This window comes from Hevea brasiliensis, chromosome 9 (assembly GCF_030052815.1).
Source record: "Hevea brasiliensis isolate MT/VB/25A 57/8 chromosome 9, ASM3005281v1, whole genome shotgun sequence".
NCBI lineage: Eukaryota > Viridiplantae > Streptophyta > Magnoliopsida > Malpighiales > Euphorbiaceae > Hevea > Hevea brasiliensis.
In genome coordinates, this window is record NC_079501.1 from 16,562,998 (window position 1) to 16,577,856 (window position 14,859).

The 14,859-nt window shown below is 31.9% G+C and overlaps 1 protein-coding gene across 1 annotated transcript; it reads left to right on the forward strand.

Moving 5' to 3' along the window:
* Nucleotides 1-526: 526 nt before the first annotated feature.
* On the forward strand, nucleotides 527-13,828 carry LOC110639579 (D-2-hydroxyglutarate dehydrogenase, mitochondrial). Its single transcript, XM_021790581.2, has 15 exons — nucleotides 527-726; nucleotides 832-1,202; nucleotides 1,921-2,022; nucleotides 3,399-3,446; nucleotides 3,752-3,822; nucleotides 4,353-4,471; nucleotides 4,725-4,820; nucleotides 4,920-5,029; nucleotides 7,120-7,200; nucleotides 9,739-9,839; nucleotides 10,394-10,502; nucleotides 12,017-12,122; nucleotides 12,994-13,079; nucleotides 13,161-13,286; nucleotides 13,396-13,828. Exons 1-15 carry the CDS (start codon nucleotides 621-623, stop codon nucleotides 13,486-13,488), a joined length of 1,725 nt encoding a protein of 574 aa, XP_021646273.2. The 5' UTR covers nucleotides 527-620; the 3' UTR covers nucleotides 13,489-13,828.
* Nucleotides 13,829-14,859: the final 1,031 nt, after the last annotated feature.

A 14,859-nucleotide genomic window follows, 5' to 3' on the forward strand; every position in this document is an offset into this window, starting at 1 on the left:
TAATTATTAAATAAATCAGACTAAACTCTAAATTAAATTTTTTAACTCAATATAATTATTGAACATTTTTATCATAAAATATAATATAATAAAATTTATAACTGAATAATAATAATAAAATATTACCAGGAAGCCCGTTCTCATATAGCCTGACCCTGGGTCCAAATCAGTGTATGGGGAAATTAATTATTGTATTTGCTAATTAGTTCATTTTGCTCATTAATTTTTTATTTTTATTTTCTCTCATCAAAATAATATCGAGTGATTAATCTATTTACCTTTCCATTTAAAAATAATCAAATCAAGTCAATAAATATATAATTATTTCTATATTATAAATTTTATTAGTAATCAAATAAAACATATCTGAATAAATTCGATTTGATTTAAAGAAATCTATTTTTTATTATTTTATTTTTTTCCTTCTTTAATTACTATCTAGAAAAAAAATGAAATAATTTAATTTTTCATCATGTAACGCATGACGTGTAACGCATGACGTGCAAACCTGTTTAAAACCAGCGCTCAAACAAAACAGGCGGCGACGCAAAATCACCTACCCAAATGCTATTGCGTAGTACAAGCTACAACTCTTAACTCTGATTCCAAAAGCCATCGTGATGATGGAGAAGTGCAGAGCAACTCGTCGCCTCTTCAGCCACTCCTTCAAATCACTTTTTAATCATCGATCAGTCTCCGATCACTCCACTCTCCGCTCCGCTTCAGGCAAAGATCGATTACCGATTTATTATTTTTCGTGTTTTGATTGATTTTGATCCTTATCCTATCGCAAATTGTGTAATCAATCTTTTCTTTGGCTTTTGGATTCAGTCTTTACGCATCACTTCAGTGATAATGGCCAACGCTGCATACCACTTTTCCAATTACAGAAGTCGGACTTGTTGGCTCGTGCGAGCTTCTCTAGGGATTATAAACAGACTTTCTGGCCTCCTTTGGGACGAGGCCTTGGAGGGATGATGTGCGCACTTCAGTTTAGAAGTTTTGGCTCGGCTGGGACTAAAATTCAGAGAAATCCGTCGTTTGCGACCTTGAATTCTGATGATGTAACTTATTTTAAGGGTGTGTTGGGTGAAAAAAATGTCGTTCAGGATGAAGATAGGTTGGAGTTTGTAAATGCAGATTGGATGCATAAATACAAAGGTTCAAGCAGGCTTCTTCTCCTACCTACGACCACTGACCAGGTTCATTTCTTCTTTTTCTTGGATTTCTGGATTATATATAGGTTCACGCTTCCTTCTTTTTTATTTGGATAAAGTTTTTGTTCTTTTGACTTTTGAGGTTGTACCGTTGAAACTTCATGCGGTTGATTTTCCTTTTAAGTTATTGTGCTCTCGATGTATTCGTGAACAATCGACAAAGTGGAATTATATGAGGTGGGTTTCCAGAGATAAAGAGTGTAGTAATGCCAAATTCACGAATTTTGCTATTGGATCAATCTCAACTGAGTAAATTTGTTTCCTTGGACGTTATATTTTGCATGGAAAACTGGGACATATAGTTAACGCATATTCCACAATTCTTGCCCCTTTGCATTTGTTTGGCTAACAAAAACCTAGGAAGCCCAAAAAGGGGGAAAAAAGAAGGAAATGAAATGAAATTATCCATCAAAATATATACTGTCTGTAGGAATTATTGGATCAATAATCATTTATTTGAAATTGGGTACTTACATTCACAATGCTTATTCATAGTTGGTCAGTTACGTTTTATCGCTGACTATGAGAAATGTTTGTTAATCGTGTGAATATAAGGGGTGAACTTTAGTTATGTTATGTCTTAAATTCATATTTTGTGCATTTTTAGCATGATGAAGTTGGCCTTCACTGAAAAAAAAAAAAATTCTAGATCTGCCACTGTAAAAGTGTTAAGGTGATATCTCTGTACTCATTTTATCTGCAGGTCTCTCAAATTCTTAAGTATTGTAATTCTAGGCATCTGGCTGTGGTTCCCCAAGGTGGAAATACTGGGCTTGTGGGTGGTAGTGTGCCAGTTTTTGACGAGGTGATGCCATTGTTTTATTTATTATTAACTGTTATTAGAGATTCCAAATAGCAAATGCACCCCGATTGCTTGGCTTGACACCCTTTTGAGATATATTGTGTCGAATGTTCTTTAAAATCTCATCATTTGATATTCTTGTTAAATTATTACACACTAGAATCAATGCAACTTTACTGTTTACTTAGTGGTATTTGTTGTTTCTTGTTTCTGTAAGTTGCAGAAGTAGATAATCAATTTAATTCAAGGCTAATCTATGGTGCAAACTGAACAATGTACTTAGATGTTGTCAAAATTTTTATCAAACAATGTAGGGGAGGAATGTTTCTGAGGATTTAACCCAAAATCGTTTAGAGTGGAGAAAGCGAATTCATATAGGCAACCCCAAAAATTTGGGATAAAGGCTTAGTTGAGTTGAGTTGAGTTTTAATGTAGGGGAGGAATGAAAATGGACTAGGGGTAGAACTAGCAAATTGCAGTTAGAACTTTAGCACATATACAAAGTAGGCAATAGGCATTGACTTTGTCATGGTGGAGTTGAGAAACTGGGATGAGGAGTAGGTTCTAGAAAAGGAAGGATACAACAACTTGGACATTTCAGTGTGTGGAGTTTAGATTTTTAATAATTTACTTGGATATGTGAGGAGCATTTTTGCTGCCTAAATTAGTCTCTAACATCTGAAAATCAATTGATTGAATCGAGTTTGTATATGATGAATTTGTGTTGGGCAAGTGAGGAGTTGACTGTCTTTGCAAGCTCTAAACATTTGTAGTTTAACTTAAGAATGTCAAGGTTTAAGCTTGATCATGGAAATGTCATCACAAGGTTCCCCGTAAAAACACTGTAACCTTAAATTCTAGTCCAAGTTCAGCTGCATGGTTTAATGTTACTCTTTCCTAATGGCTTGACTAAATTGTCACCAAATAAAAAATATTTTCTAGAAATCTGATTCTTGGACCTCATTTTTGACCTTTCTTGGCCAATACAGTCCATATATTTGTATGCAGCAATATTTGTCAGATAATATGGAATACTGCAAGCGCACATATGGACCTGCATATACAAAAGCATGCACATTTGCTCACATGGATAAGTGCATACTGGGCCTTGGAAAATGATGAGGCTGCCCCAAATTCAATTTAGCGCTGAAATTGTGACACAAAACTTATTTAAATATTTGTTTTTCCTTAAGTCACAAAATCCACACCACTGAATATGATTGCAGATAGATGTTCATTTGCATGCCGATGCGCACATAGGAGCATGCATATGTAACACAATCTACGCGTTATGTATAAAAATCATAATTCACAATATCCGGAAAACAACTCTTTTGTAATTTCATGACTGAAAAGCTAATTGATGATCTGTTCCACAGGTGATTATCAGTATGAGTTCAATGAATAACATTGTAGATTTTGACAAGGTAGGCATCTTATCCCATTATGTTATTCTTAGTTTGAGCTTCCTCCTTGAATGCACACGCATACCCACAAACTTATTTTACTTCTTCTAGTTGCGTGATTCTTGAATTACCTTTTTTCTTAAATTTATTTTTAGTTGCATTTCTTATATGCTCGCTTTTTTAGCTGTTGTTTTACTACTGTCTTTCAGATCCTTTTTTAAAAAAAAATATGTTTCGGTGATTTAATATTTACAATTTCATTTTCAGTGATTGTTAAATCAACATTACTATGCTTCCTGAAGTAATTATTTCATTCAATTTTTCAGGTTAGTGGTATGCTTGTTTGTGAAGCTGGATGCATATTGGAAAATCTGATATCTTTCCTGGATAACCAAGGGTAATTGTTCTAAACCTTTGTTTTCTTTTCTTTATCTGCAAAATACCAGAGATTATCATAGTACAACATAATATAACCAAAACTGAAGTTCAGTTGTTGATTTCCCTACTTATACACAATCATAGTTGTTACTTCAGTTCATCAGAAACCATTGATGATATTTCTTTATTGGGACAAGCAACAACAGTTAATAATTTTTGTGACAAGACTGTAATTTATCTCATTTTGGGTAATTAATTCTTTTGCAACTAAATGGTGTTTGACTTTCTTGTTTCTTAAGATCTTCAGCATGTCTTAAGGAATTTGTATTTCTTGAATCATGATATAATTCCAATTTTCACTGTGAAGAGAATGCTGTGTAGGTTAATTTTAAGTGAATTGTGATATCGATTCTTGTTCCTTTTGGTGTTTGTGGCAGTGAGTCTTTGTGATGTTATTTGATCCTTGTACCATGAAAAATAGTACTAATGCCAAATGGAAATTTGATATTTTGTTGGTGTTTTATTCAAGTAAATTATGCTTCCATTCAGATTTATTATGCCACTGGACTTAGGTGCAAAAGGAAGCTGCCAAATTGGTGGAAATGTTTCAACTAATGCTGGTGGTTTGCGCCTCATTCGTCATGGTTCACTGCACGGGAATGTACTTGGTGAGAAATTGCCTTTTCTAGTGAACTTTGATATGTAGAAAGTGGAAAGTCACTTTCTTTCAAATGTTCATATGATCTTGTCTATGTATGTGGCACTTTTGTGTTGAATGGGTAGTAATTTATATATTGATGTCAAGGCACTGAGGATGAGAGTTGCTGGTAGATTCTAATCTGCACTTCAGTGCAAGTATTTGGTGCTTGCATCTCTTGTAGTCATATTTATTTGAAGACATATTTTGGGCTTCTCTTATAGGTCTTGAGGCTGTTCTAGCAAATGGTAATGTGCTTGACATGCTTGGGACTTTACGGAAAGATAATACTGGTTATGACTTGAAGCATTTGTTTATAGGTATGTTCTCAAGACTTCAGTTGGTGTTTATATTTCAAAATTGCTTAGTCAATTTTATAGTGATGGTGCACTTTCCGTATTTCTGCTGTATTTGGTTAGGAAGTGAAGGGTCCTTGGGAATTGTAACTAAGGTGTCCATACTTACCCCCCCAAAGCTATCATCAGTGAATATAGCTTTTATTGCATGCAAAGATTATCTCAGCTGCCAGGTATGATTATTTCAGGCCAGTATAACTAGAGTTCCTCACTCTAAAATATGTTCTTTCTGGAATATAATGCTAACAATAAACCCACCTAAATCAACTAAGCCATAAATCCGATCTAGTTGGGGTTGGTTATATGCATCTTTTTCCACCCATCACACATGGTTTAGAATTACATCTTGACACAGCTGCAACATGTCTTCTAGCATCACTTTAGACATTAAGTGGAGAATTTTTCTTGCTCTATGCTTAGTTTAAGAGTGTATGTTATGGGCTAACTGTTGGATTCTTAGAAACTGCTTTTAGCAGCTTCTTGTGTGGATCAATCAGATGGGAAAATGGAACTCTGTGTAACAGTTAACAAAACTAATTACTTAGTCCTTCTACTTAAAAAAAAAAAAAATACTATTTATTCTCCTATTTTTAGTCCATTAAATGGTTTAGTCACTCATCAATTTTTCTGTTAATCAAAGAATTTTAGTACTCGTCAAACTACTATTTAATTCCTCTGTTTTAGTAAAACTAATTAGTTGATCTTTATATTTTGAAGATCATATTTATAGATGAAAAATAGAAATTTTGTTATGTGGAGACTAAATCTAAATTTACATTTTTTTTTAAATTGTTCAAGTATTTTTATTTAATTCTCTAGGCATCATTTTTGTGTTTCTCTATTGAGATTTAATTTTCTTAAATTATTGCCTTGATTACTTGGAGATTTAGATCAAGCAATACTTGGTCAATTATTGTTTCCGAATAGAAAAAATACAAAAATAATGGCCAAGGAATACTTGAACAAATTAAAAGAAACGTAAATTCATATTTAGCCTCCACACAATAAAATTTCTATTTTTCATCTAGGAATATGTTTTTTAAAATATTGTATTTTTGGAAATATAGAGACCAACAAATTAATTTCACTAAAATAAATGGATTAAATAGTAGTGTTTTTCAAAATACAAGAACTAACTAATTAGTTTCACTAAAATAAAATTACCAAATAGTAGTTTGACTAGTATTGAAATCCAGTGTCTAATAAAAAATTTGACAGATGGATTAAATAGTTTAACAGAAATAAAATAGATGGACTAAATAGTATATTTTTCAAAATACAGGAACCAAGTAGTTAGTTTCATTAAAATACAGGGATTAAATAATAATTATTCCTATTGCATATTTATCAAGTACCTTGATAACCCAAACAGTGAAAGCTATCAATATTATAATTTTTACCATATGCTAAGTATATTATCAAAAAATTTTAATTTGTTTATGCCCTTTTCTATAGAAGTTTTACGGCCTCAATGATATTAAATGTTAACCAATAATAAAATAAAAGATGAACATCAAAAAAAGAAACCTTATTCTGTGAAGCCAGCAATGATTGCGTAAGACTAAAATACTATAGCATTAGCACTTGTGAATTTCAGGGTGTTGGTTAAGAATTTAGGATTTTGTACAGGATGAATACTGCCAAATGGGTTTAGGAGCTTGAATTAAGACTTTTAAAGAGCTTGTATTATTTCCTTCACTGCTTAGCAGAACAGATGAAAAAATACATTATTGTTGTCTGGCATGAGCAAGTTTTAACTATAAATTCATATTATTATTATTTTAGTTATTTTTTTATAAAAGATTTTAGTTTGATAGAGAAAAAATTACTAGAAAAGCTTGCCTTTTTCAGTTTCTTGTTCCCTTCTTTATTCATCTGCTGCTTCTGATTGCATAAGACAGAAATACCTTAGCTTTATAGCTTGAGACATTAATTTCAGGGTGTTGGTTAAAAATTTAGGATTTAGTACAGGATAAATCTTTGTATTATCGATTTAGAATCTTTTATAAGACTTCCAAAGGACTTGTATAATTTCCTTCACTGCTTAGCAGAAGGTATGATTATTTTCTGTCAGAACCAAGGTTTAAGTAGAAAATTAGAAATTCGTATTATGATTTTTAAAAAAAATAAGTATGTATCTTTATAGAGAAGAACTCACTAGAAAAGCTTGCTTTTTGCAGTTTCTTGTTCCCTTAATTTATCCGCTGTTTCAGGGTAGAAAGTGTTCTTGTCACATTTCCTTAATTTCTGTTGTTTTTATCAGAGACTGCTATTGGAAGCAAAGAGGAAACTTGGAGAGATTCTGTCTGCTTTTGAATTTTGGGATAGTGAGGCAATGGATTTGGTAAGTATGTTCAATCAGTTTATAATTAGTGGCTGATGTGGCCCCCTTCCACAAACATATGAAACTATATATATGTCAGCTTTATTGTGATTGTTATTTGACATTCTTATAAAGTTGCTGTTATGGTTGTGAAGTTACATTGTTTAATATGGATATATAGTTTAATATTTGTTCATTTCTATATTGGTATCATTATTCATAGCTTGGCTGTTGGCATCATTATTCATAGCCTTCTGAAAAAAAGATAGAATAAAGCATTGCCAGAAACTTAAATGTTACTTTTGTTTTATTATAGCATCTTGGAACTGCCCTTTTGAATTAATCGAGCATTACGTGATTTGAAAAGGTTGGTGATTTTGAGCAAGATGCCATCTTATTATGGATCATGAGTTATTAAAAATGTTTGTATTTCATATGCTAATGATTGTCAAGAATTTTTAATTTACTACTACAATACTCGTGCATTACTGTATGTTTTTTAAATGTTACAATATTTGACAGAAGATTATTGAACACCAGCAAGCTTTACATTCCTACATGTTACATAATGTACTTGCACAGTTTATTTTTAATTTATAGTTTTTCAACTTTGTATCTCTTTATTTTTTCCCATTCATAAAGCTTGCAAGAGCCTTAATCAATCTTCTTTTCTTGTCTGCTGTTTACACCAAAACTCTTCCACTATTTTCGATAGAAACAATTTCGAGTTGCTGCTTCTTGAGGTTTTCTCTTTTTCTTTTTTCTTGGAGAAAAAAAAAATTTGGATTGCCGTTGCTGGGAGCAATTTCAAACTTTATGTTCTGTTATTAGGGTGTTTCATTAGGAGGAACTTCATCTTCTTTTTTAATCTTCCTTTCTTTTCCATAATTGTTATTGTTATCAGTCTGTTGGTTTGACTTGTTAGGCTTGTTAAAATTACAGTGAAAAGCTTGTTGTGTTTAAAAGATATATACAAATTATCAAGGATAAGACAAAAGAAATGCACTAATTACAAATTTAGATAGATATATAAGAGATGATGACAACTAGATTTTGGAAAGGGAGGATATTAGAGAAAAAAATTTGAGAAGTTACTTTAATGGACTCTTTAATCACCATAAAGAATCTAGCACTTAGTATTCTAATGAAAGAAATGAATGTTAGTTGTACTCAGAAAATTAGGATCTTAGAAATTAAGACTCTAAAGAATATGAAGATGGTAAAGCAAGTGGGTCCGATTGGATCCTTATTGAAGTTTGGAAATGTCTTCAAGTGATAGGACTTGGGAGTAGTGTGGTTGGCTAAATTGTTTAATAGATTTTGATATCAAAGAATATGCCAAAGGTGTAGAGGAGCGCCTAAGTCCTTATATAAGGGAGATTTCCAAGGTTGCTCAAGCTATAGAAGATTAAGCTCACATCTTAAGCACACAACTGAAAGAGGGCTGCTTGCACAGGAGAACGAAGGGGTTCCTTGTTGAAGAACTACTCATGCAAGATGCAACACAGACACACTCACATTAGAATAATGATCATAAAAGAGAGAAAAGCACTATAAAAGGAGTTTAATGTGGTTTGGCTATGTGCTTGCATCAATGGTGAGCCACTTACAAATTTTCACTATGAAGGAGAACATTAAAAGTGTCCAGTTTATAGAGATACTAGGCTGAGAAACTCAATGCCACTATTTTTGAACAACTTGGGTTGGTCCTTCTTTTTTTGCATTACAAATACATAAATAATGGAGAAATTGGATTCAATTGTCAAATGCTCCTATTGGAAATAGAGGTTGTTCTTTTACACTTAGGAATAGGAAAAGCTCACAATTTACAAAAACGTCCCTCATAATCAGAATTGCCCCAGTTTATCTAAATTGTACCATGCTCTCCTCAAGCTTTTGATGTGCATTATTTTCTCCAAAATATGAACCAAAACCCACAAACTCAACAAACCTCACCTTTTTCAGCTAGATGAATTGATATTATTATGCAATTTTGAAAGCTTGAGGCAGGCATGGATGACACAGATAAATCCAATCCATGGTGCTGGCCGCCCATCTGATTGGTTGGAATAACTTTCTAGCAATTATTGAGCTCATACTCATCAGTAAAAGGAACAAAATTGATGGCTGTTGAGTTTATGGTTATTGAGAGACAATGTGGGCTGACAGGACGGAGAGTAGAGATTGGGGTCCATTTCCATCATGAAATTATATCCTGATGGCAATCCATTTTTCTTTACAATGCATTAATGCATGGTAATTATTCCGAGAACTGTAACAACCATGCTTCCATTTAATGTATTTGTGTTATGTGTTGGACTGGTGCTCATGTGTTTTACTCATAATTTTCAAAGTCACTAATTGTCTTGGGTGGGTGAGGATATAACTTCAATTGTACCAGGATTTGTTACCCTGGTTCTAACTTTTTGATCCTTAAATGGCTTAACTTAAAAAAATTGTCTTTCCCATCACATTAAGAGATTTTGAAGGATATGCATTCTGTTGGTGTCTTGTCTTCTGTTTTGTTCTTGGTCTTGCTTATCATATTCTATCTAGCAGGTTCTAAACCATTTAGAAGGTGTTCGGAATCCATTGCCTCCCTCAGTGCACAACTTTTATGTTCTGATTGAGACAACAAGCAGTGACGAATCTTATGACAAGTAAAGTTCTTCACATTTCATGTCTCCTCTAAAATGAGTATGTTTTGCTCTTTTAGAATTCTGTTATAATCATAGAAAGAATTCTATGGCATTCAGCTCAGGTCCATCTTGGCTCCTTTGTGTGTCCTAAATGGATTTTTGAATTTCTTCTTTCCAGAAATTTGAGTATATGGTAATTGGTAAGACTGTTGTCTTACTAGACTTTTTCCATTTAACTTTGGTGATAGACTCAAAATCAAATTGGAAAAAGCTTATTAGAAACTGAGTGATATTTTAATTATCTTCTTGAAATACATCACTTGGCAATGCAGAACTGTGAGATGTGCTTGACTAATAAATTATAAAATTGATGTCTTTCCTTGAACAAAAGTTGCGTAGCCTTAACATTTGTTTGGCACCAATTTTGATAAGCCACCAACCATTATGCCAAATGACATCCTTTGTTTGTTTTGTCTTTGTGTGTAACTTCATCAATAGGTGAATTTTCTTTTGTTGTTGCCTTCTTATTAACTGATCCATATTTCTAAAATCTAAAATTTTATGTGATTGTTCAGAGAGAAGCTTGAGGCATTTCTACTTCGCTCAATGGAATCTGGTTTAATTTCTGATGGAGTTCTTGCACAAGACATAAACCAAGCTTCATCTTTTTGGCGTATACGTGAGGTTCCCACTTCTAGCACAATCGGTTAACCTATTACACTGTATTCTTTATGAGTTCTTATAAATGAGCTTATCTAAGCACTTCATCACTTTTTAGTCATGCTTATCATTTTACTGCAAATGCACCCACCTACTAGTCTGGATGTATGATATAAAAGGTTGAAATAAAAAAATAAAAAACAGAAATAACCAATTATTTATGCAAACAACAGTTTAAGAGGGTTTTTTTTCTTAACTTATAATCTGCTTTGACTAACTTATAAACTCTAAAAATAAATTTACCTATTTGTTTATAATTTTTTTGGACTCATAAGCTAAAAAAAATAAACCGGAGGGACCAGATTTTCATTTTGGTGCCTGTAAGTTATATTTATAAATTAGTTTGACCAAGTATTTTACTACGTTACCTTAAATTAATTTTTAAAATTTCACCACAGACCTTATTTAATATTCTTTTTAGTCATTATAATAATAAATATACATATAACGTATTTTTTACCAAACACATTAAGTACTTATCAATCACTTATAAGCACTTTAATAAAATACGTAACTATTTTAAATTTTAAATATTTATAAGCTCAAATTAGCTCATAAACACTAGATGCTTATAAGTTAATTTTTATAAGTCAAACATCCTCTAATTCACAAAATTCTAGCCATGATTTTTTCAATATGAAATATAAATCTTTTTTCATGATTCTTTGTTGGGTTTTATTTAAGCTAGTTATTAAGATGGACATTCTAGCTGCTCTCCCAACCTTAAGTTGTTTTTCTCTGAATTTGGTGGGTGTTTGGTTTAACTTATGAAAATCAACTTGTAAGCACCTAATGCTTATAAACTCATTTGAATTTATAAGCATTTAAAATTCTAAGCAGTTACGTATTTGGTTAAAATACTTATAAGTGACTGATAAGCAGTTGATGTGTTTGGTAAAAAATAGTTTATAAGTATATTTATTATCAAAATGAGTAAAAAAAATATTAAATGAGATATGTGGTAAAATTTTAAAAATTAAATGAGAATTATATGGTAAAATATTTGGTCAAACTAGCTTATAAGCACAGGACTTGTAAGAACCAAAATAAAAGGTTAGTCCCTCCTAGCTTTTTTTTTTTTTTTTTTTTAGATTATAAGCCCAAAAAATATTTTAAACAAACAGGTAAATTTATTTGTAGGGCTTATAAGCTGATTTAAGATAAACACCCTCTTAGTCTTTGATTGGTGCTACTCCTAGCTTATCATGAAAGGTTTCCCTTTTATTTCTACTATTCTTACCATTAATTAACTTTCGACCAATTAATAAATGGTGTGCAAAAATAGTGTCAAGAACTTCAGCAGAAAGGATTGCAATCACTATTCACTAGGCTATTAATATCAGTGTCAGATTGTGTCGTAATTTTAATGTTTGAATATGTGAATTTATATTCTTTATCACCAGAAATGATAATTTGGAAATAACATGGAGGCATAAAGATTAATTATCCATTAATTGGATTCTTTCATTTGGTCACAGGGTATACCAGAAGCATTGATGAGAGCTGGGCCTATATACAAATATGATCTATCATTGCCTGTTGAAAATATGTACAATCTTGTAGAGGAAATGCGAGTGAGGTTAGGTAAGAAAAACTATCATTAACTGATTCATTCTTCTTATTAAATTTTGAAATATTGCTTTTTATACTGTTACTATAAGTAGGGTTGGGTTAATGGTTATTGACTGGTAGACTTGGCCACTAGCTAGAACTGGTGGTTTGGCTAGCTTCATGGTTCGTTATGGTTCTGGTCCGAAACTCATTTCGGTTCAAAACGGTTTTGATTCAAAATTGTTCTGGTTCAAAATTGTTACAGTTCTAGTTCGACCCTATGTGTTATCAAATTAAGATAAATTTTTAGACATTGTTTATAAGTTAAATAATTTAGTTTCTAATGTAAAAAATTTTAAAAAACTCAAATATAAACTTAATATAAATTTTAGAAAAAAAAAAAAAGAAAGCCAGTTTTTGAATCAGGCCAGTTCTGGGTTTAGTTCGAGAGGGGGCTCCTTAACTCCAATTCAGGGTTTGACCTGAAGCAGTCCTGGTCCAGTTCAAGGGCCAAATTGGCCCTTGGCCGAGTTTATGGACTGGGTTTGCTGCATGTCCCATCTGATAATTTCAATGGAAGTACTGAAACTTAGAAGTGAATTCATTGAATGTAAGTCCATTCAGGGAAAGTTTTTTTTTTTTTTTTGGTGGGGGGAGGGTCACTGTTAAGGGGTGTGGAAGAGAAAAATGTGTTTCTTTTTATGTTGCATCTAAGGTTCTAATGGAATCTTTCATTAAATTTCTATTCCATTGGAATATATTGTTTGGAAAAGCTATATTCCTATTTATATTCTGGAATATGATTACAGGAATATTATTACTCTAAATTGACATCTATTTGTTGAAGGCAACTTTTTATTTTATGTACGTGTCATATTTCTCACCTTAGTCCCACATTTATCAGCTCAAAAGGCCAAAGTGGTTGGATATGGCCATCTGGGAGACGGCAATTTGCATCTTAATATTTCAGCCCCACAATATGACGATATGGTGATTTTGACTGTCCTACTTTAAGGAGTTATTTACACACACTAGTAATTTTCGTAGACTAAATTTCAATTGTGAATGCAGATTCTGGCACAGGTTGAACCCTATGTCTACGAGTGGACATCTAAACACCGTGGCAGTATAAGTGCAGAGCATGGCCTAGGACTTATGAAAGCCAATGAGATTTTTTACAGCAAGTCGCATGAAACCGTGCGTATTTTTTGAGTTGCAAAACATTAGGAATGCATATATCCTGGTTTTTTTAAGAGCATGAATTGTTTTATAAAATGTCTAAATTTCATTGAATCCACTTGAATAGGTGCAAGTGATGGCTTCGATCAAGAAGTTGCTGGACCCCAACGGAATACTTAACCCATATAAAGTTCTTCCGCACTCGCTCAGTACTCACTGATGAGGGAATGCACCTGAACTATGAATCCTTACTCATATTGTTTCTCCCTGGAAGACGATTTCAATGTAACTCGGGGTTAACGGTGTTTATTGAATAAGTTGACCTGTGAATGGTGACATCTGCAACTTAGAGAAAAGGTTTGCTGTGGGCAATATTTGACCAAGTTACATAACTGAAGGAAGAATATTGTTCTGATATTCTATGGTAAATTCAATGTACCTCACAAATAATTGAGAGACTTATGGAAGATGCAAATGCATCATATTGTATCCTAATGACACTGCTACCCCCGAAATCACATTTAATAAATAAATAAAAGAAAAGGAAGCTTTTTACTGGTGATGCGTTGCAGATCGTTTTTCTTTATTGGATGCTTTAACATGCTTCTTTTTTTTTTTTCTTTTTCTTGGCTTTGATCATAAAGAGTTAGACAATTTTCTAAAGCCAAAACTTACCTAAAAGTGCTAGATGTTGTGTGTTTTTTGTCAGATATGAATAATTATAAATTGGCTAACTAAAATGTTAAAGAAAAGAATAATTACAAAAATAAATCAGCTCAATATCTAGTTATATAAAATAAAAAAATGAATAAATTTATAAGGAATAAAAATATGTTCTTGGCGGTTGCTTTGGCATTAGATGCCCAAAGCCTGAAGATTTCCCACTGAACATTTGACATTTCCTCTAATCTTGGGCTAGAGAATATTCTAATCCTCAGCCTGGGGAACAAATCAAAGGGCATATGCCTTACTTTAAAAGATTAGATTAGTGCTTGCTTTGCTTGGCATTGGATAAATTATTTTTGGCTAAATTATTAGCACCATATAATGATATAAACAAAAGATATAATAAAAATTATAATAAATTAAATTTGAATGATTTTTAATATATCGTACATTATTTTTAATCTCTTAAATATCAAAAATGCTCCTAAACCCTTTATAGCTTTATTCTCCTCAACAATTAACCATGGTTGAACTCATCAGCTGTGAAGTTTGACTCTAAATCACACCACATGTAGTTGTCTTTATCTTTAATCACAAATCATAATCCTATTTCTAACTTTCTTAACTAAAAAATATATATATATTAATTACACAACTTTTTGTTTAATGGTAACTCGCAGTTTCCACTGATGTGGATACCATTTTTTTCAGCTTTTATGGAATTAATTATTTATAAAATTGATAAAAGATTGTATGAACAATTGAAAATCACTTTTAATAATATAATATTTACATTAAATCAAATAACTATAAAATTAATATATTATTTCGAAATTTACATAGAAATTATGCTAATTGTGAGAAAATTATTTTATATATAAGTATTTTTTTATAGAAAAATTATAATTATGTTAATTATAATCAA

What these genes read in the sequence shown, in the direction of transcription:
- LOC110639579 (XM_021790581.2), top strand. Translation starts at nt 621, where the DNA reads ATGATGGAGAAGTGCAGAGCAACTCGTCGCCTCTTCAGCCACTCCTTC. An exon ending in GTGTGCCAGTTTTTGACGAG is followed by an intron (nt 2,023 to 3,398) that starts GTGATGCCATTG and finishes TCTGTTCCACAG; the next exon opens with GTGATTATCAGTATGAGTTC. An exon ending in CCCCACAATATGACGATATG is followed by an intron (nt 13,080 to 13,160) that starts GTGATTTTGACT and finishes TTGTGAATGCAG; the next exon opens with ATTCTGGCACAGGTTGAACC.